The following is a 23,392-nucleotide window of genomic DNA, read 5'->3' as shown; positions in this document are numbered from 1 at the left end:
TGTTTTTCTGCAACTTCTGCAGGAAAAATTCAGTAAAATAAAGACCAGTTGTCAACATGTAGTTTGTTTTACTTGCATTGCAGGATTGTTCAGAACATATAATCAAAACACCAGTTTACTAGCACAATACAAGAGGGGTAGTGCAGAAGGCCTTTTCTTTTTCAACTAACAAGATACGTTTTTTCCTTGTGCTGTTCCTTGACACAATGCATGGGAACAAATGCTTAACAACATGTCAATACATTGAAAAGATATTTTCTATGAACAGTTCTATAAAATCCCCAGAACCACTCTGCAGAAGCTTTTTATAAACTGATCTCTTTGTTCACTTGAAGTATTCAACTTCGCTATCTGCTGAGTACAGAGACCTAAGCAAAAATGCTCTCTTCTTCCCCTTACCCAAACTTAATTAATTTTACTATATATTTGCATGTTAAATTACCTGTTGCCATGAACATGAGAAGCACAGAAAGCAAAGCTGTAATGGAGCAAGGTTGGGTCAATGACAGCACCATTTTCTGAATGTTCAATCAATTCATTAAGATAGCAGAGATGGCGGTGACAGCCTCTCACACCATAACGAGCACAGTATTCATCTAACACAAAGACTTGGCCTGGGCTAAACCAACCCTGGAAAAGAAGGGAAAAAAAAACGTTATTTTAATAAAATGCATTGCTTATAATTGCAAAGTTTTAAAATCAACCCAACAAAGAATGGAGAAGAGAAAAATTATATTTTATGCATACAAGATAAACACTCATATTCCATTTATAATCGCCTTAATGTTAATAATGTTAGAAACGTATTGAAGTATAGGACATAGCAGCCTACTCAATAACTGCTGTGGAGTAACTTTTTGCAGTTCTTCAGCCTGCTACCACTAAAAACCACACAGTCTAAAGATGTTGTACAAGATCTAAACATATAAAAAAAATCTAACAAATTACACAATGCATTAAATAAATGATTTAAATGCATGGTTTTATTAATATAAATAATGATAAACAAAAACAAATAAAAATAAGATTTACTGTCTTTGGAAATATGGTTAAGAGACAGTTTCAGATGGATAATTCTATGTGACTGCACCCTTAATCTGAGAACTGAACCATAAATTTGACTTTTTATCCATCTTTCTTATGTAATCTATTTGTGCATAACATTTTTTTAACATGTGTATTTATTCACGAGACACACAGCCAAGCATTTTGAGACTATTCTTGTGGGCAAGATGAAGAGAATCTGACTTTAAATTATGAATAGGTATGCTAGTGCATTAATTAGATAGGAATGCCAAAAGCCTGTTTGCAAATAAACTTGAGAGGGCGACCTAGAATAGCATAACCTGAGGGAGGCAAGGAGGACATCTTTCAGTTTAAAATTCCTTGAGAAAATGAAAACTTCAAATTCAGAAAAAAATTGCCATCCTCAAATTTTGATAAAGGAGGCTGTACTAAAGTTAAAAAAGAAAAAAGGATGAGAGGTACACACACAGGGCTGGATGAAGACAGAAATGAAAGTTATTGCCATTTTTAACAGGAACTTTTGACTGTGATATGAATTTCTTCCATATTTATTAAAAGAGATTATTGCAGAACATATAATTATACGAAAACAACTTGAGGAACAAAGAAAATATCCCTCCTCAAATAACCAATGCTTCATTGCACCATTGGGTCTCATTAAATAATTGCATTTCTATAGAATGTAAAGAACTTTTTAATACTTCCAAAAAAACAAAAATACTTTTATGGGCAAAGATGTTTATCATTTATATGAAATAGAAACAAAAATCTTAGGAAGGTTCTTCACTCTACCCTCCCCCCCCAAAATCATAAATATTTTTTGCACAGCAGCACCCAAGATAAGAGTTACGCCATCAAGGATTTTGCTTTTGTATTTTCAGTCTATCTCTTGGCTATAATTTAGGAACACTGTCTCAGAGAATCCCATAGTTCTCACAAAACCATTCTCAAAAAGCATTATAACTTGCTCCAGAGCCTACTGAAGTCAATAGGAATCTTCCCATTGCCTTCAGTGGGCTCAGAAGATGACTTTATTGTTTCTAAAGGAAACCTAAAAATGTATCACTCCAATGTAAAAATATGAGTAAATAGTTTTTGCATGAAAGAGGATATAGTATCCTCCAGAAAGTTATATTATAAGAGACATTTATTTGAATCCACATGATAAAATGTATCCATAGATACAATAAACCCTTATTCATGAAAATGTTACCCAGTCAATGCTTTATTAATATATTAACAAATTTAAAGTTAATTACACACGTCCACAATTTAGTAAAAAAATGTAATTAATATTCATATAGCAAAATAGATTAACACAATTCTGTTTATCTGTTCAGAAAGCAGTAAATCATTAGAAAAACTACTATATAATTTTTATATCAGTAACAGATCTGCAAGTTGTAGGACTGTCATTTATGTGTTTAAACCTTGCATATGAACCTTGCATATCCCTTTAATGAAAATGTTGCAAGATGAATATCTTTACATAACATGTGACCCCCACACATATCACATATGTACATTTACACAATTATGCAAACAGTTTTACCCTATGTAGTATTAGGCAAGTAGGTAATTTTTGGTAATCATTTTTTATTTATTGTGTAATTGCAAAAAAAGCTCCCCACTGTTTACAAGGGTGGGAAATTAAAGATTTTTAGGGCAGTTGATAATTTTAATCAAAGACTATATTTAGTTCTTATTATTTAAAATTAAAATTTAGATCTGTGTTGAAGTTATGTCTGCGTGATTATATTTTAATTTACTGAAATTTAATGATACACCTACTTTTTAAAATGTCTGCAGTTTATGCAAATTGAAATGTTTAGCATGGAGCAACTAAAAATACAACTAGTTATTCCCATATAAGCTGCACCCATGCTAGCATTCTCCATTTTTTCTAAAAAATGTAGTTACCAAGTAGTTTATCTTTTATTTCCAAAACCCCCACATAGAACATTATTCATGTCCATTTTGTTTATCAAAAGCTAAAGTAAAAAAACCCAATAAGAAATGCAGTTGCTTTGTGATTGCTATAACACTGTATATTCCATATCACCTCTCTTAAAAGTTCCTGATTTCAAGGTTATATTAAGTGCCTTACTATATTGTTATTATAAAAACGATTTTGACCCTGATGCACTGTTAGAAAGCTAACCATTTTCTCTTTGAGTGCCAATTACTTTGTACAAACATACCTTCAGGCCTTTCCTTTGATTCAGAGCAGAACTCATAGACACAAAAATAAGTCCTTTAACTTTTTCGAACATACTTATCCAGTGCAATACTAAAGATGCCAATAATTTAATGAGTTTTTTAAAGGAAGCAAACACCGTTCAATTATCAAGTTAAAAAAAAAAGTACAATCACCAAAACAATTTTTTTACTAGTTGTATGCTTGCTCCCCCCACAACTGCCCCCTGTTTTATTTACTTGTTAGAGCTGCAGTTTTGAAGACTGTGTGCTGCTTGATTTGAAAACATTGGTTGTGATGCTTTAACTAACAGATTACAATTCCTGATGCTAAACCATTACAAACATAACATCAGGATGTTAAGGGCATGTCTAATGTTACCCCTACCAGTTTTACACCTGTGTAAGTCACTAGTTTCCATGAATTTTTTTAAAAAGTTTTTTACTATGTCAAATAAAGTCATAAGCAGGCTCTCTCCTTCTTCAAGCAGAAAAATCAGAGGCAAAAGGCAGTGTATAATGAACAAAATTGGAAATGAGAATGAAGTTTGAAAGCCTCTATTTAAATCTGTGTTTATAACATACCTTTAGGTATGAAAAGCATTCATTTTGTATACCAATCACACTTTACCCACTTCCTTGTCTAATAAGCATTTTTTCAAACTATGCGTGGTTGCATATAATTCCTACAGGATTTATGCTTATAGAGCCAACCTTGACTCAGCTGAATACAAACACAACAATTCTATTTGCCCTTGTCCCTCCCTCCCCACCCCCCATGGTTTTGATTCTTTTCTTTTGTTTTTTTTACTTCCCTAGCTCAAACAGAAGAGAGAATTGCAAGATAGATGACATAATGTCTGACATCTGGCAAGCTGAATTTGTACCTTAAAATGCCTGTACAGGTGTTAGTAAATCCTACCACAGAGGTTTCAATCTTTATTAAAGCCTTCTGTTTTTATTCAGCCCTCCCTAGAGGAGCTGATAAACTATGGTTCAGAGTCAGTTTGAGTCTATTTGCTTCTCTATTGAGTGGCACAGCAGTAGTCTTCAAGTGTATAATTTTCAAATTTGAAGCCAATCGATTGGAATCCTTTATCCCAACTACAAGCACAGTTATTGAATGAGTCAGGAAGAAAAGACTACTTTGTAACAACTATTTCTCACTTTTTCATTTCTTTTATTTCAATCTTTACTCACCAAACAAGAATAGGAATCATTCAATCTATGATCCAAGGTCTGCCTTTGAAGCAGTCTAAAGAGGGAAGCATGGTCAAATTTGCAGGGATTAGCGGAAATAAACTCATCCATACCATGTTTCTGACCACGATCTGCATCTGTCCACAGAAAGAAGAAAACATATGTGCATATGTATATTCTTTTATAGGGTTTTCACAAAGTAAAGAATATTTTGGAAAACATTTAAGTTTGAGGGTTAAATCATATCAGCAGGTACTTGTAAGTGACTACAATTATAGAATCTTATTTTAAATTAATCTAGCAACTAGTTTTACTGAACTGCCTTTTAAAATGTTTATCACCATCAAATTTGCATCAATGAACAAATAGGTGAAATTTATAATGTCATTTGTGGGCAACTCAGTCTTTTTCCCCTTGTTTTACTCCTACCAAACATACATGACATAGTTATGAGCCTATATAAACCCTTAACCAAAATGACAATTTAGAAAGTCAACTGCAAATTTAAGACAGTATATTTAACATCATTCTATGTGCTTTTTCTACTGGATCACTTTACAAACACTGTAAAATTATAAAACAAATTCAAGAGTATAAGCTATTTATTCCAATGATTTCTTATTTTTCTCAGGCCCTCTATCTCATTTCTGTAAGAATACTAAGAAAATAGCTTTCTTACACTGTAAGTAAAAGTTTGTGCATTTATTTGTTGGTGCCTGAAAGAATACATCTATAGAGATCAAAGGTACCACTAATAGAAAACATTCATCATGCCTAGAAGCCTACTTCCCAAATGGCAAACTAGAGCAGAAATGAACACGTTGACTTGAGCTAAGTCATTTCCAGCCTTCTTTTTGTACTCGGCTTTTAATGAGACAAACCTTAATGTAGTAATGGCAAAGAGCTCCTTCAACCTCCAAGCAAAGAGTAATGAAAAAGGGAGCAGTATTTTTGTGTAAATACATAGAGACAACATACCCTACCAAATGGCACTTCAATCAAAGGCCCAAATTTATTGTTCTTCACAGATTGCATCTTTCAACGCCTTTGAACCCCGCGGGTTTATCAAAAGACAAGCTCTAGTGATTGCTTTCATTAATGGTATGTTTTGTCAAAGTCCTCAATGTGAATTATCTACCAAGTATGGACAGAAAAAAGCCTTACAGTGCCCAAAAGGACTAGTTATGTATTAGCACATTAGCTCTGTTAGATTCTATAGACTATATTGGGGTGAACAGTCTTATCAACTTAAAAATTGACTTCCCTTTACAATAGGGTCTCAGCCTCTTTGTTCCTTTAAATTCAAATATAGGTCTTTTTATATTCGTTACTAGAAAAGTACAGTCCTAAATGTATCCCAAATGTAATTTTGAAAAACTGGACGTACAAACCTAAAATTTCTAAAGAAAGGGAGACAAAAGTTTATTGATTAAACCCAATTATAGAGTCAGGTTCATAATAAAACTCAATATTGATCTGTAGGCATGATGCTAACATAATCAGTCACATTTAGAAATTTAGCCCCAGATCATATTGATCCATGTCAAGTCCAACTTTCAGCTGTATTTGCAGATGGAAGAATTATTTAATTCAAGCTGAAGGATCTGCAGCATCACATCTTGAAAAGATGCACAAACTAATTCATATCACTTGGCTTTGCATTGTCAAAGCAAGAGTCACATCCATGTGACAGATTTCACCAAGGTGGATATAGCAAATAAACAGTGTGACAATGCATTGATGGTTTAAGGTATGAGACTATCATCTATGGAAGCAGCAGCATATTATTTCTTAGTGTTTAAGTAGCAGCAGCATTTATGATTAGGTGTCCTTTTAAAAATTATCATTAGTTTCATAAACATAATAGGAATCTGCCATTAATCACTAGACTTTATTTCATGTATAGTATTAGACTTTATTTTATGTGTAGTAACATGAAATACCTTTGCTTAATTACAAGTGGTAGTTTAATTTTATTTAAAATATAAATCTGAAAAGTAAAATTGCACATTACCAAGATTTCATTTGATTCAAAATAGTAAATAATGACAGGACTTTACCCACATTCTTAGAAAGATTTCCCACTCAGTTCATTTTAATACAATATTTTTTGCACAGTAAATGTTACTTCTTGTATAAATATCTGCTTTACTGAGTCTTTTTTATATTATGGAGTCACAGAAATAATAATAGTCTTGCACTGCACTGTGTCTTTGATCTGCATTACATATATTACACATAGCAGTAGCTTTCTGAACCTGAAACTTGCTTCATTTTTCTCTACATAATTACAGGTACAAGACTTTCTTTTACTCTTTCTGAAAAAAAAATTAAAAAAAGATTAGATTACTTTTGACAATTCCACTGAAATTCAATAGGGTCTGTATTGTGTACAGTGAGGCCTAGAGTCAACATCCAGTCTGAATACTTGCACAAGTGTCCAGTGAAGTCAATAAAAAAGCTGCAATAGCAGACCCTGATACCTTATAAGTTGGTATTTAACTTATCCATATAAACCAAACAAAAGTAGATAATTTGAAAAAAATATAGGCTTGTGGGTATATGGATCTAAATGATTCTCACTGAAATTCCCACTCCTGACCAACACTGTCATCTTCCCTCAGCTGCTAATGTCAAATCAAAACAGGTCATGTAATGACATCTACCACTTAATGGCAAACCTATAATTATGTGTCATTTAAAAAAGAGAAAACTTACCTTTGCCAGTTAAAGACAAATACAAAATAATAGTAGTAATAAAGTTATATAACACTATATTCTAGTTGATTTGCAGAATATAGAATATACAACATATAAACAGTAAATCTTTCCCAAATTAACAGAGAAAGATAATGTGTTATACCTGTGGTTTTAAAATGCAAGTAGGATCATATTTTAGTAATATTTTGTTCCAACCTTAGAGAAATGAATCTTAGATTTTGGGGTATATCTGCCAATCTGAATATAATCCTGTCAGCACCAGGATGAGATTAAAATTGCAATTCCATTTTAATTTCTGTTTACCTTATCAACTTCAACTTCATGGAGGGTAAAAAAAAATGAGGAAAAATGAGGTGAAAGGGACTGAAATTTCTTTCATGCTTTAAAAAATTTTTTTTATGCCCTCCACACCCCAGCAAAATAAATTGCATCAACCTCAGGTGATTCCAACATGTAATGAACATGCATTTTCTATTCTATAAATAGGTTAATTGTTTAATTTCTGTTCTATAAATAGATTAATTGTTTATTTTAATGGACACAGGGTTTGATACAACTGCCACTGAAGTCAATGAAAAACCTGTTTATTCCAGTGGGAATTAGATCTAGCTATTACTTTTCAGGGATTACAAATATTTCTGTTTTATGTAAACAAAATAAGTGGTCGCAAATAATAAAAAAAAGGAAACGTACCAAATCCAAATAAAAGACTAATTACACTTTTCTTAAAACTAACAGTAACATTTTTCCTCTTTTAGGATATTAAAAAGACTTAAAATTTCAATTTGCCATCTACATTTACTATGCAAAATACTTGAGTACATTTTGCACAAAATAATTACTAATCTGATACCAGGTATCAAAAATCAAACTAGAATCTTGTTGGTGTTCAGTTGCATATACTTTACCAAACACTGACAAGTGGGCTGATATTTTCCATGCTAGGTGGCCTGCCTTGAAGTGGAAAAATGTTTTGGAAATTTTTCAGTCTTAAAAGAGTCAAGTAATTTTTGAGGGCAAGATGAGGGAAAAACCTCAAAGATCTTCCCATATTAAACATTCTGACAATTTTTTTCTTTGAAAATATCTTCTTCTCCTATAGAGCAGCAGAAGCATAACAAGTAGGGTTGGCACCCTGAGCTACCTCTGTGGGCACAGTGGGGTGGAGGGTTGTGAGGAGTGTGCAGAAGCAGGGAGGGTTCTGGTGGGGGGGTAAAGGGAGGTGCTGCTGAGCAGGGGTGGGAACTGGGTTTCAGGAGTTTTACCTATGCTGGCGACTCAAACACAGTCCCCAGCTGCTGCTGCTGCATGGTCTGCTTGCCCCAGCTTTGCAGCACAGTGTTTGGGCATCCTGCTACTGCTGCAAGTGGAATGACGTAGGGCTGCTTCTCCTGCCAGGATACAAATTCTGTAGAGGTGACATCCCTCCTAAGTTGGCATCCAGGAATGGTGCCCCACTCGCCCACTGCTAGTTAAACTACTGTGGAGCACAGACATGATGTTTAGCAGAGGAGCAGCCTTTGTGAATGGATGTTGTTTTTTCTTTTTTATGAAAATCTACTGAAATTAAGGAAGAGACAAACCTTCTAAAAAAATCTCAGTTTACACATGTGCAATAGTCTTTCTAGTGCCTAACAAATAAAGATCTTAAAACAGTCCATTCTCCCTGAGCATGTATAAGTCTCTCATTGCTCGTACTGATGATCTAACAATGCATACACTAGAGCTACAGAGCATCTGTACATGACCATCCTCTTACAAGCCCCTACCTGTGTCCAGCCCCACATCAGTCACCCCTATTAGGCAAATAAGTATGCTCCGGCATGAAGCTATGGGGAACACAGAAATATATTCCCTTTAATAGCTGTTCCAGATTTGGGTAGAGTCGTATGCTGCAAATGAAAGCAGGGAGTTGGTCTCTTCTCTCCTGTGAATGGCATACCTGCTGGTACCTTGGCAGAACAGAAGAGGAAAATGTGAATGCAGAGGGGACAAAAGCCAGACAAGTGTATAAAGAAAGGAGTGGATTAGGACAAGGACTCTGATGAGACTGAAGGAAGGGGATGAGAAATGGGCTGGTAGATGAAGAGGTGGGAAGGAGAGCGTCACTAGGAACCACACTGGGAGGGACAGGAGACAGAAAAGGCAGATTGTGTACAATGGGAGGACCAGCACTGGCTGGGCAGGAGAGGCTGGGACAAGTGATAAAGAAGGCTGTGTGGGCAGCAGGAGGAAATGGAGGGGAAGAATGGGGGTAGCGGGGGGAATGGGAAGACAGACTGGATGAGGAACCAGGAGAGGAGAACTAGGACTGGCTGAATGAGAAAACGCCTGGCGAGAGGAGACTGGATCTGCGTGAGAAAGGAAAATGTGACCAGAACAAGAAATCAGGTGCTAGGGAAGAAACAGGACTGGAACAGGGATGAGATGGAGCTCTAGAGCAGATTTAGGCGTAATTATCCCAATCATCTGTATGATAACTCAATATTGCTAAATTTCACCATTCATCTGTGTCAGCAAATACCTGTGAACTCCACTGACAACATTTGTGCTCTTTTTCCATTAACTGTACCTCCTACAAAAGGCAGGCAGATTACTACTGCTATCAGTAACTATAATTTTTTTTGAATTGCTGGAGTAAGTAGGAGTCTTTGTCATAGAGCAAATGCTGCACAGATATAGAAGAAAAGAGGATGATTTAAAGTTATTTAGGGCAAGAACTGAGTACAAGACAAGAGATGAGAGACTGGGGGCCACAAGGATAAAATAAGACAGTACTGGTCAGAATAATGAGCCATGGTCATTGTTAAGAAAAAAACTTTTTGTAGGCACCATAGCAAAGGACATTTCTAAAGAGGATTTTGAAGGGAGATATGGAATGGTTTTGTAGGTGTTTATGGGGAGATCCTCTCATGTGTGAGAAGCACCATGGGAGACATCACAGGAATGATACTTGCAAAGGTAGACATAAGGATGGAGGCTGGACAAGCAGCCAGTTCAATCAGCAACTGGGGTCAAGCTTTAATACTAAATCAAAGATGAGTGATGAAGCAATAGGTTGGAAAGAACCTTTAAAGTGACTGTATGTTAGGCAAGTGGCAGAGGTCTCTGCAATGGATTAAAAAAGTTCTGCTACTGGAAGAAAAGAGGAACATGCTATTAGTAACCACTTCTGAAAAGATCTAAGTGACTTAGCATCACAAAAATCCTGTGGCAGAGGCTACTTATGCCTTTCACATGAGACCTTATCCGAAATGCTAAATATGCCACATTTACTCAAATACAAGACATGTTTTTTATTCTAAAAGGGGAAAATGCCCCTCATCTTATATTTGCATATGGGAAACCTTATTAAGTATATCACTAAATTGCTGCAAAAAGCAGCATGTGCTCAGTAATGGAAACCAACTATGATGTTGATTAAATGCAGCCAACTCTGAGCGTGACTATAAAAATACGGCCTATACTGGGCAAACAAAAACAAGCTGATGGGAACTTTTTTTTAACCTTGTTTACTAATTTTATTAAAAACTTATCACTTGACACTGACAAAGCTACACATATTGAGCATCCTTGTTTTACCAAGACTTCATAGCTCAGAAACAACTACATATCAAAAAATACAGTGAGCGACATATCTTAAACTTAAAAAACATACATCAACTTCCCACAAAAACCAAACTCTTACACAAGCCAACCCTTTAAACACCCTGAGGTTTCTTACTTTCCATAAACTAGTTTATGATCCTTCCGGCCCTCCAGCCCTACCTTCCCTACCTCGGTATGAACATTTCCATCTTGATGTAATGAACAAGCATTTGTCACACCCATGGACTCGTCAAAGACATCTAAAAAACTCCCCGTTTCCTCAAAATTGCACTGAAACTGTGTGAAATTGGGTAATACATGCTGCTTTCCCATCTCCCTCCACTACCACCTTGCATATTGCACTTACATATTTTGCAAAGACAAACAATCCCAAGTCTGGCAGCCCCTATCCCCCACCTCTCTTGCTCCATACAGTTCAGCTCTAACCAACATTTCTCTTTTGGCATTCCAGAAGAATACACATATTTACCTCTGTACTTTTTCTATCTGCTGCCATGTCAGTGGGAATATAATTCCTAGATATAGAATAATCATAGTGCAGCCTTAAATGCTGACACTTTTCCAGCAAAGAACAGCGTCTTTCTGAACCATAACCAAAGTATTTGCTGTAACTGCACTGTCACCTTTTCCCATGTCATATTACCGTTCTCTTCAGCATCCATTGGGATCCCTTGCATTCTGATTTCTCTCTCCTATCCAAAGGCCTACCTTCTCCAAGTCCCTCAAGTTCCCCACTTCCATTGTCATGCTTTTTGATCTATTTAGTTCAGCCCTTGTTGCTTCTCTATACTCTGATGTATGCTTTAGCCCCTTTCCATTGAAAGCCTCTCTCTAACTACTACATTTATATCATCCATGTCTAGTACACATTTTACCTCACCCCCTTCTGGAATCTTTACTCCGCTTATGACCTTGTCTTTTCTTATTCTTTGTGCTAATAGTTTCATAGTGCACACAAATAGTAGCTGTGACAGGTGGTATCCTTGTCTCACCCTTGTATAGATTTTAAAGGCTCCACTTAGGTGCCCATTAGTTTGGACTTGACTCTCTGCTTCTCTATACAATAACTTTGTCCAACATACACATTTCTCTGGGAACTCCATTTTTCCTAGCACCTTGAACAGTAGGTAATTGTGATCCACTCTGTCATATGCTTTTTCTGAATCTAGGTTTGCTATAACTATGTTTGTTTTCCTCTCTTGCATCTGGGACTGCATCTCTGATCACTCTGGAAATCCTTCTGTCTGGTACTGAACATACTTGGTCTTCATGTATTATCTTCTGGGTTTTTTTCCTTATCCTCAAAGCCAGTGTCATGACCATTAACTTATAGTTCATATTAAGTACTGTAATTGGTCTCCAGTTTTTCAGGAATTTCTTTTCTCCTTTCTTAAAGAATAAGATGACAATGCTTCTTGAAAAAATTTTCCCTGCCTCTCCTGTTCCTGCTATTCCCTCCAACACATACACTATACATCTCTCCCTACCCATGCCCAAAACTTCTCACAACATTTCATAGGCAGTCCATCTGCTCCTGGTGATTTACCTCTTTTAAAGGTTTTTAGACACTCCTCCACTTTCCTTAAGCTTATCTTTTCTTTCATCTTTTTGCTTTCACCTCCTCTACTTTCTCTTCAATCTCTTCCAAGAAATCCTTCTTCCTATTTCCTTCTTTTGGTATAGCTCTTAATAAAATCTTCTCAATACCTCCAACACCTCCTCCTTCACCTGTGCACCACCCTCCTCTCACACTGCTGTAAGCTCTCCTTTTGCTGCCTTCATGCTGGCTGAGAAAAGGAGTGGGACCACTCTTCATTTTCTCCCAACCAAGGTGTTAAGTACATTTTCTCTCCCGTCTTTCTTTCAAACAAGGTTTATAATTCTTGCCTTGTTTCTTCTAGGTCTTCTAACCCTGTCTTCTGCAGCTTCCTGTAGCAGTTCTTGCCTCTTTCTTTGCAGCTTTCCTGGCTGTTTCATTCTTTTTCCTGCACATTTTGATCTTCCTTCCTGAAGAATTCTCCTATCCTCTTCTTCACCATCATCCACCATTTTGTGGTGTGCCCCAAAATATTTCTTCAGTGCTCACCATCCCTCATATTGTCTCATGTATGCTTGACATATCTCTTCATCTTGTAACAGCCACACATTTAACTTCCACAGTCCCTTCCCTCTCATGGAGCTCTTAGCAAGGCTCATTTCCACCTTCAGCATCTAGTGATCACTAAAAGCCATGGCTTCTGTCTTTCTTATCCCTATTTCTTTTGATACAAGCACAAAGTCAGTTCTTGATTGTTTCTTTGCATTGGGGTCTGCTCTAGTGGAAACTTTCTCACCTACCCACACATGTTTTAGTGACTCTTCTTTTATTATATTTGTCCACAGTCTTCATGAGCTGTCTGAAGCTGTGCTTCCTCCTTCCCCTGTTGTGTTGCACACATTCATTATACAGTTGATCTGCTATTATGCATGATCTCCCTCCAAACATGTAGACTGGTAGCTTTCTAAGCAGTGCATTCCTTCCCTCCCTCTCCAGTGGTGCCTGTATATTGAAATATCTAATTTTGGTCCCTTGACTGATAGTATAATTTGCTGCAATCTGCAACTGATGACTTCTACCTGTTTTTGTCTCAGCTCTGGACTACTGAATAATATCGTTACCCCTGCTGCTTTGTTCTCATTTGTCCCTGACCACCAGGATGATTCCCATCTCCACCATTTCTCAAAATGTTTATAATCCCTCTCCTCTGGTATACCACATTATCACAGGCAGATTATGTCAGCCCTTACGTGGCTCAATGCTGGTCCCATCTTCTCCTTGTTAAGAAAACCCTGATGTTAAGTGAAACTATTGTCAATGCCATTTATGCTTATTTTAAATTGCATGTGCCTGTCTCTTTAAGGTTCATCTGTGTTACTGCTCAGGGTGGTTGACTCCTCCCCCTTCCTCACTGGCGTTCTTGTGGCCTTTGCAAACTGCTGGATTGCTTTTCCATTTAGGAAGGCTTGCAGATTCCTGCCTCCCTGCCACTACCTGCCTTCTGGTCTCCACTCTGGGCTGGAGCCCAAAGGCATCAGCAAGAGGAAACTGCTCTCCAGCTGCTCCTCCAACTGACCTCCCTTATTATCAGGTTTCTTCTTCCTGGTCTTCAGCCCCTGGATTTTCTTTCTTTACCCAGCGTCTCTCTGTGGTTCTTTCCCTTGCTCCATCTCCACATCTATTGTCTATAGCAGTGGTCTCCAAAGTGGGGTGCGGGAAGAAAATATTAGAACTTCTATATAGGCGTATATTTATATAAATATACATATATTGGGGGGTGTGCTTAAAAATTTTTTACTGATAGGGGTGCGCGAATATAAATATACATAAATTGGGGGTGCGTGCTCAAAAATCGTTTACTGATAGGGGTCCACGATCAAAAAAGTTTGGAGACCACTGATCTATAGGGTGTCTTTTCTTTCCCACCACCACCGGTCTCTGAGATGTTTGCTGTTCCAGCTGTCCCTTCCATTTCATCTCCTATCCCCTCTTGTGCTGCCTGAATCACAGAAATTTCTCCCACCTTCTGTTTCACTTTCCTGCAGGGCTTCTTCTACCATTTCTCTCAGTGTACAACCCCTCCTCTCTTCCTCCAGGTTTTGCTGTTCCTCAGGGGGTCTGATTATATTTGCAAAGTCTTTGGGGGCACCAATGATACAAGTGTCCCTCTTGTTTACAAATAGTGCATTTTAGGGACTCCTCGCATTCTGCTGCTCTAGGACCCATCACCTTCACATCTGTAGTACAGTGTGAGGACAGGTTTCCCACCTATTCACATTTGCTGCACCATTTTGGTTGCCTGTGGTACATTATAAAACCCTGGTGTGCCATGATCTGGATCACTGATGAGAGGTACAGCACCCAACCTGGGCTCCACTTGTCTGCTTGTAACACTACTCATGCCCTCGAAGACCCTATCCAGATCCCATATTTGTCCCTTACTTTCTTCACCAACATTACCCTTCGGATGTGCTTTTCCATTCATCTTTCTATGTCTTCTGTCTTTAGAAAATCTGCGTACATTCAAACTATAATCGCTCTGTCTCTCGACTTGTCCCTTGCTATGAACTTTATCCCTCTTGATTTCTCCCTTCCACATTTCTCTGCATAGTTCTTTCAGAAGTTCTCATACCCTTCTCCATCCCAGTAAGTCAGCTCCAAAGTCTTTTTTTTCAAGAAAGCAATTCGGCTGGTGAGATAATCTGCCTGCACCTCCAAAATCTCAAACAGTAACTTCTCCAGGAAATCAGATCTGTTCATCGCCGATCCCATTTGCCTCCCATTGCTGTTTAAAGGTGCCTTTATCCACAGCCTCTGCTCCTCTCCAGCTGCTCTTGGTGCCTCTTCCATGTTTTTCTGCTGTCCCACTCCTGGTGTCATCATACTACCACTGTCTGCTGCTTCTCACCCAAAATACCTTCTCCTGCTGCTCCTGTTCTGTCTCCTGCTCTCCTCTGTCATCACCACTCTTGTCGTTGCTGACTCCACTGTTGTTCCTACTGTCACCTTCTTTCTTCCCTTTTTCTCCATCTTCATCCACTCTCCATCGGTCTCCAGATCTTCATTTCCACTATTCTCATCTCATGCTTACTTGCCACCACTGTCATTATTTTGAGCTTTGGGTCTCCTCTCCTCTACTCCTTACACCCCAATAATCTGTCAATCCCTTTCTCAACCTTTAAAGCACAGAACAGGCTTTGAGTGCTGATAGAAACCTACCAACAAGGATAGGGTACCAGCTCATTTAAATAAGATATATGGTAGTGCCCATTACATGCAGTTCCCCTCAGTGCTGATTCTAAGTTATGGTGAGTCACTACATTGCATACATTTTTACTTCAAAGTTGAGCCATGCCGTTCTTTCCCATTTCCAGCGATTCCTGTTTCTTCATCAATCTTAATACCTGACAAACTTCGCCAAGGAGGGCATCACACAGTTCACCCAGAATCTATTAACTCCTCTCTCAGTCTGTCACATATAATGTAATATAATATAACGTCACAGCCCAGCCCCTGGCACAGATCTTTGAAAACTCCTGGTGCTCTGGTGTAGTGCCCGAAGACTGGAAGAAGGCCAATGTGGTGCCGATCTTCAAGAAAGGGAGGAGAGTGGATCCGGCTAACTACAGGCCCATTAGCCTGACTTCTATCCTGGGGAAGAACTTAGAAAAGTTTATTAAGGAGGCCATCCTTGAGGGACTGGCCCAGGCTAACATTCTAAGGGACAGCTAGCATGGGTTTGTTGCGGGTAGGTCTTGTTTGACCAATCTCATTTCCTTCTATGACCAGGTGACCTATCACCTGGACAAGGAAGAAGAGATTGATGTCATATATCTTGACTTCAAAAAAGCTTTTGATCTGGTATCCCATGATCACCTCTTGGCCAAACTGCCCAGTTGTGGCCTTGGCTCCACCACGATCCGCTGGCTGGGAAATTGGCTTCGTGGTCGGACCCAGAGGGTTGTGATTGATGGCAGTCACTCATCATGGTGCCCTGTGACCAGTGGGGTCCCTCAAGGCTCTGTCCTGGGACCCATACTGTTCAACATCTTCATTAATGATGTGGACATTGGAGTTAGGAGTGGACTGGCCAAGTTCACCGATGACACCAAACTTTGGGGCAAAGCATCCACTCCAGAAGATAGGCGGGTGATCCAGGCTGACCTGGATAAGCTCAGCAAATGGGCAGACGAGAACCTCATAGTGTTTAACACCGAAAAATGCAAGGTTCTCCACCTTGGGAGGAAAAACCTGCAGCACCCTTATAGGCTCGGCAGTGCTACTTTGGTTAGCACTACAGAAGAAAGAGACTTGGGGGTCATCATTGACCACAAGATGAACATAAGCCTGCAATGCGATGCTGCGGCTAGTAAAGCCACCAAAACGCTGGCTTGCATCCATAGATGCTTCTCGAGCAAATCCCGGGACGTCATTCTCCCCTTGTACTCGGCCTTGGTGAGGCCGCAGCTGGAGTACTGTTTCCAGTTTTGGGCTCCACAATTCAAAAAGGATGTGGAGAAGCTTGAGAGAGTCCAGAGAAGAGCCACGCGCATGATCAGAGGTCAGGAAAACAGATCTTATGATGACAGGCTGAGAACCATGGGACTCTTTAGCCTGGAAAAGCGCAGGCTCAGGGGTGATCTGATGGCCGCCTATAAGTTTATCAGGGGTGACCACCAGATCTGGGGGAACGTCTGTTCACCAGAGCGCCCCAAGGGATGACGAGGTCGAACGGTCACAAACTCCTGCAAGACCGTTTTAGGCTGGACATAAGGAAGAATTTCTTTACTGTCCGAGCCCCCAAGGTCTGGAACAGTCTGCCAGCGGAGGTGGTTCAAGCACCTACATTGAACACCTTCAAGAGTAAATTGGATGCTTATCTTGCTGGGATCCTATGACTCCAGCTGACTTCCTGCCCTTTGGGCAGGGGGCTGGACTCGATGATCTTCCGAGGTCCCTTCCAGCCCTAATGTCTATGAAATCTATTAAATTAGTGTTGCCCTGCCCTCCATGAGGTGGAGTTGGATCATGTTGCCCTGTGCCTTATCTGCATATAAATTTTTGGAGGACCCCAGGACTCATCACAAAAATACTGGGTTACAGGCATGAGTTTGGGTGGGGGGGGTGGGGGGGGCAGGGAAGATGGGGCTGATTAGCACATGGAACCTTTATGGGGGGATATCTGGAATACACACACATAATGAGCAGTGGTAGGCTGTGGGGTCACCATGGCATAAAATGCTTTTGATTCTGCTGGTGTCCAGCCCAGTGAACTACATGGTAAATCATGAGACTTTTGGTTTTGGACTAACATGTATAGTTTGTACTATACATAAGTAGGTACAAAAGTGCTGCTTAAAAGTGTGTTTATAGATGACCTGTGCTTGCAACAGTTTTAAAAAAAGGTAGAATGCATCAATTCTGGATTAACTTAATCTATGGGTACTTGCAACTATTTGCCTATATGAACATTACACTACATTTATGTTTATTTAAATGTCAGTGTTTTCAGATGTGCCCTTCATTTCCTTATGCTCAGGGAGAGCAGAGTCTTACAGGAAGTGTGTGTGTGGTGGGGGTGAAGGGACTGCAGGGGAAAGAAGCTGAAGGAGAAGAGGGCAAGGGCAGCTACCTAACCTTCAGATTTATTATCCCTGCTGTCGCAGTGGGAGAGAGACAAATTTAAGACAAACCTCCAATAATGAGATTCCATATCTGGAAAAATATAACAAATTTATAATTTTTCCTTATACAATCTAATTATTTGAGGGCTAGCGCCTTATATTTGAGTAGATACACTAGTTCTGATCATCTATATTTAAGAAATCTAATTTTAAATTGAAAGAAGAGCACAGAAGAGCTGCTAGAATGAACACAAGTATGGAGAACCTTTTGTATGAGAAGTGACTAAAAGGGCTTGGCCACGTTAGTTAAGTAAAATGAAGGCTTAGATGGGATATGATTGCTGCTCTAAATTCATCAGGAGCTTGGTGTCCACCACTTCAAGGGGCCTGAACAGGCTGTGAAGCAGGTGCAGTTAGGCCAAATTAGGTGGTCACATGACTGCAAGGGGGCCCCCAGATTGGATGAGAGCTGGGCAGCCAAGGTATAAGCTCAGGCCCTAGGAGCTGAGGGGCAGTTACATCTAGGCAGCCAGTGAAGCAGCATTTCACAGTCTCAGGAGAGCAGCTTCCAGAAAACCTGAAGGTTAGGGTAGGAACAATGGGGATGGAGGAGGTTGCTTTTGGTCCTGGGTAGGACCTGAAACTGCATCTTGCTAGGGTAGGGCTGCCTGTGGCAGGGCAGTCTCCAGGAAATGCCACACCTGTGCCTCCCCAGTGAAAGGTGAGGATGGAGTGCCATACAGCATCAGCTCCCGTTGCCTTGTGGATAACCCATGGAAGGGAAAGGCTAGGGGACCACACCCCAACCGAAAAGCACAGGGTCCAGGTCCAGTGAGTGGTGCCTGAGGCAGGGTCTAGGCCCATAAAGTGGGGCCTAAGACAGAGGCCAAGACCCAGTGAGGGGGGCGGAGAGGCCAAGGCATGTCTGAGGACACCTGAGGCCAAGTTTGGGCCAGAGGCCAAGTGTGGCCCAGCTAAGGGGCCGGGGGAGTTTAAAGCGATTTTGGATACCATCTGCGAGGCATGGGACATGGTATAAGGAGAGGTTTGGAGCTGTGTATTTTGCCCTTGGCATCAGAGCAACTAAATGGGCAGCCTCCTGCATATAAACACCTATTTTTTTGAAATATCAAAGGCATGGCTGGTGAGGCAGGATGGACTGCCCTAGACAGGGCCATCCCTAGGAGTGGGGTGCGAATTGGGATGACTGCCCCTGGGTCTGCGCTTTGGGGGGGCCCGCTGAGCCAGGTGGACCAGCGCAGCAACTCTGTGCTACTGCTGGCTTCACATCTGGCAGCTTGGCACACCCAATGCTGAATCTGGTGCGCCTGGCTGCTCACCACCCCCCGCTGAATCCGCTACCGGTTTCCTTGCACCCAGGGGTGGGGCCTCCACAGGTTAATTTGCCCTGGGCCCCACACCCTGTTTGGATCATCTCTGGCTCTAGATAGGTGGGCAAGTCAATGTTGTGACTGGCCTCCAGACAGCCCCAAGGAGGGTTAGAACTGAGGAAGGAAAAGTGCAATTTAAGTGAAAGGAAGATGTTGGCCTGACAGTGAAAACTGTAAACTGGTTATGAAAATGATTTAGGCTCTAAATTAAAATGAAGACTTCTAACCAAGGGTGGTTCTAGAACATTTTTGCCATTGGAGTAACAGGGCCAAAAAAACTTTAAGCATTTTTTAGATAAAGTTCGATATATATGAAAGGGATTGTACGTGGTTGCCTACAATGAAAGGGGCCTGAATTTGATGGCCCAAGAATATATAATTTAATCAACAGCATATTAATGCTACATCACATTTCTAAGAAATGCAACACTCTAGAGTTTTAGTGTTGCGTTTCTTTTTCTTTCAGACCAACATGGCTACCAAATATATCCCTGAAACATAAAACTTCTAGAACCTACTTACTCCTTGATTTTCTTTGAAGCCATAGTTCCCTGACATCTTTCCTTATTTTAATTAAAATTATTTTATGTTTTTACATGCAATATAATAACATTCTGGGTTGTATAGAAGCCTTGGGGCCCATGCAACAGGGTGACCATACATCCCATTTTGGCCAGGACAGTCCTTGATTTTGGAGGCCAGTCCTGGCCAGCCAGTGAAAATTAAAACAAAGTGTCCAAATTTTTAACAAAATAAAAACAAGTTTCCTAGTTGTGGGGTGTGGAGGTAAAGTGGCAGGAGCTGTGAAATAAGAAACCCTAGCAGACAGCAAAATTGTCCTAAAATACCTTAGCTTGATTAGTGGAATGATCATTAACAGTAACTGTTACTTCACAAGTAATAGTTAACACCTATGAAGTAAAGAAAAATGGGTCATTAATGGGTCATTGATTCCCTGCAGCCTGAAGCAGGTGGGGGCAGGGGGAGGGGTAGTGCCCAGGTTTCACATTGCCCTATATGTCTCATTATCCCATCTAGGTCCCCCTACTTCTCCATGTTTATGTTAAACATTTTGGATAATTTATTCAGATACTTAATAAAGTATTATTAAACTAATGAAAATTAATAGGAAAAAAATATTTTCCTTTAGTCACTACAGCTGATTCTTCTAAGAAAAATATATCATACATCCAAACATTATCACTATGGCAATATGCAGTTCACTTTTAAAAAAATATAAAAGTTAATTGTCATATTTTCATGGTTTATAATAGTAACAGTGGCCTCCAAACCAGGCATTCCCATGGCTGTTAATGATATTCTGAGTTAAAGAGCTGTTAGCTAGGAATATATAGCCAGGAAATTTTGCCTTTCCCTGTAAATCAGTATTTAATCTTTATTGAGGGGGCCTCTCCATATTTTACTAATTAAAAAAAAAAAAACTAACAAAAAAACCTAGCTGTCCATTAGGGTTTTGCTGATTTGGATCGTAGATTCGCTGATTCGGATCACTGTTTCAATTAGATTTGGCCGAATCTGAAGATTCAGTTCTGATTCAGCGAGTCCATGATTCAGCCATAGACACAGCTTTAAAATGTAATTTTTTCTACGTACTTGAGGTACCAGGTACGGCTTGTGAATGCTGAGATGGTGGGGTGGGATGGGGTGCCCCACAGCAGTGTGGGGGCCCCCGCATACTTGGCAATGGATCCCCTTGCGCCCCCCTGGCTTGGCAATCAGCTGCAGGGAGATCCCGGGTGCTCCCCCAACCCAGGAGGCACCAGTTGCTGAGCCGGGGGTGGAGGGTGGGGTGTCCCCCGTGTGCTCTGCGGCAGACCTGGAAGTGGACCGGAAGTGCTTCTGGTTTACGTTTCTGGGTCCACTGCTGAATGCACTGGGGATCTCCGACACTCCCACAGGACACTCCATCTGCCCCACTATGTCAGCATTCACAAGCCACCTGATAACTTGAGGTATGCAGAAAAAACATATAAAGCTGTGTCTGCGGCAGAATTGTCCAATCTCCAATTTGATTTTGAGAGATTAATGCCAAATCGGGCTGAATCTCAACCAAATCAAATCAGTGACCAAAGCTTTGCACAGCCCTACTGTCCGTCTTTCCACCTCTTGCCCCCCTCCACCGCCCCACCAAAAAAAGAAAAAAGACTTACAATGCTGTGATAAATCTGTGTGGACATTTCCTCCTTTTGGATTCATCTTTTGTGCTTGACTTGCAGGAATAGGCTTATATGATTGACCTGTTGCCCTGTACATTGCTTGAACCCATAGTATTCTATCCTGCTCATCATCACTGGCAAATATTACTGTATCTCCTTCTTTAACAGCATTGAAAAACATCTGGCCACCCTGAAGACCTGCAAAAATAGGCATTAAATTATAAAAACAAAATTGCATCAGTTATTTATAATTAACTACTTATACTTAATATGTAACCAATTGGATGCCACTATTTAAAATATAGCATACAAACTAAGTTTTTATAATTAAGGAAGGATGATAAAACGCATAGCAACAGGCATTAAATGGCAATATGAAGATATACTATATCTTCATATATAAATTTATGAGATCCTGGCTGTTGACCTGGGTCTAAAGTCATACAATCGCATTTCCTCATTTAATTTTTTAAAAAGCATATCGTAAGTACAACAGACTTCATTCAACAGAGTTCTGTTGACTTTTCTTTGGCTGTCAGTGCTACTAACCATACTACTGTCAGAAGAAGAGAAGCCTTTGGGTTAATTTTTTTCTTGTTTTTTAGTGCAAAAGGTCCTGTGATCTTTTGGATACTTAGTTTGAATTTTGTTCTTACAACAAAGTGTCTTCTTTCTAATGAGTGATTTTTAGAAGTAAACCTAACAAAAATAAAAAACCCTTAAGTACCGACAGAAACTAGATTTACTTGTGTTAAGTGATAGGGACCTAATACTAACAGGCAGAAGTAAGTCTGCCATCCTATATACTGTGTAACAGTTTATAATAGCATAAAGAGTACCTGGGTGAGGAGCTGTATAATCCACCGTGTATCCTTCAAGCTGCATTAATTCCTGAGGCTCAGATTTCTTTTCTCTGTAACTGCACATAGCAAAGGTGTACTGGCTAACCTAAGTAAGAAGAAAGTTCTGGTTTGCTAAATCAAATTTCATAGGTCAAATTGCCAACAGTCAACTGCCTTGCATTGTGTACCATCAAACATACAGAATACACAAGTAGTTCTTAGGGGGAAAAGCCATCAAGGGCCAATTTGCAAATGAAAGATCTATTTAAAACAGCATAAAATTCTGAGTGCTTTCTTTTCTTCCTGCCAGGAAACCAGGAATACAAATGCATGCTCTGTGTGTACTCTGGAGCATAACTTTCAATAGAGCTTCATGGTTCCAGTCAACTTGAAAAGAATCAAATTACCAGGTTGTAGTGCATAAAGTCTCTGTTTAAGACCTACTTGTTTAGGCCAGTTGTCTGGTGGCTAGGAAGCAGGTAGTATTGAAAAAGGTAGTACTGACAGGCAAGTGAGTTACCATCACACTGATGATCCAGCTGGGAAAATGGTCAGACTAATCAAAAAAGATATGAGGTAGTGCCTCTTGTCTGGGAAGGAGAAAAACCCAAATCTTACCATGGGATTAGGGAAGAAGAACTATTAAGATCTTTGGAATCTTCATCCGAAAAAACCTTTTCATGTTTGTCCTTTTCCACATCAATCACATACTTCAATAACAACCCTCAGTGGAAGTCAAATCCCAACAGGGGACTTCAACAGAATTCATGGTGTTCTGCAGGTACAGATGCAGGCAATACATTCAGATACTGTATGTGTTGCCTCTCTCAATAAAAATAATCCATAGATTCCTCTCTGGATGCATGTTCAAAATAGCATAGTACATTATCTTGTGTGTCTTCTTTTACCACTGATAACAGCTTTGATGTGTTTAGATAAAATGTCACATTAGTGGAAATAGCTTTCATTGTTATGATGGCACTATGTTGTTAGTTTCCTGCACAGCATTTTGAAAATATATTGCTTTGTTTCAATTATTATTTATTTCACATTTACTTATATTTATACT

At 39.6% G+C, this 23,392-nt stretch overlaps 1 protein-coding gene across 9 annotated transcripts in view; it reads right to left on the bottom strand.

The window, feature by feature from the left end:
* CADPS2 (calcium dependent secretion activator 2) overlaps positions 1-23,392 on the bottom strand; it is a 619,537-nt gene that overhangs the window by 144,873 nt on the left and 451,272 nt on the right. For all 9 annotated transcript variants that reach the window (XM_090042182.1, XM_090042184.1, XM_090042183.1 and 6 more), the window contains exons 10-13: positions 22,321-22,429; positions 21,476-21,679; positions 4,423-4,559; positions 443-630 (exon numbers count right to left, since the gene is read on the bottom strand). In XM_090042182.1, coding sequence (XP_089898308.1) covers positions 443-630; positions 4,423-4,559; positions 21,476-21,679; positions 22,321-22,429 — 638 coding nt within the window. The remainder of the gene's footprint in view (positions 1-442; positions 631-4,422; positions 4,560-21,475; positions 21,680-22,320; positions 22,430-23,392) is intronic.

This window comes from Crocodylus siamensis, chromosome 4, assembly GCF_052110815.1.
Source record: "Crocodylus siamensis isolate JL-2025a chromosome 4, ASM5211081v1, whole genome shotgun sequence".
Taxonomy (NCBI): Eukaryota; Metazoa; Chordata; order Crocodylia; family Crocodylidae; genus Crocodylus; species Crocodylus siamensis.
The sequence above is the reverse complement of the archived record's forward strand: the minus strand, read 5'-3'. Positions and strand labels throughout refer to the sequence as shown.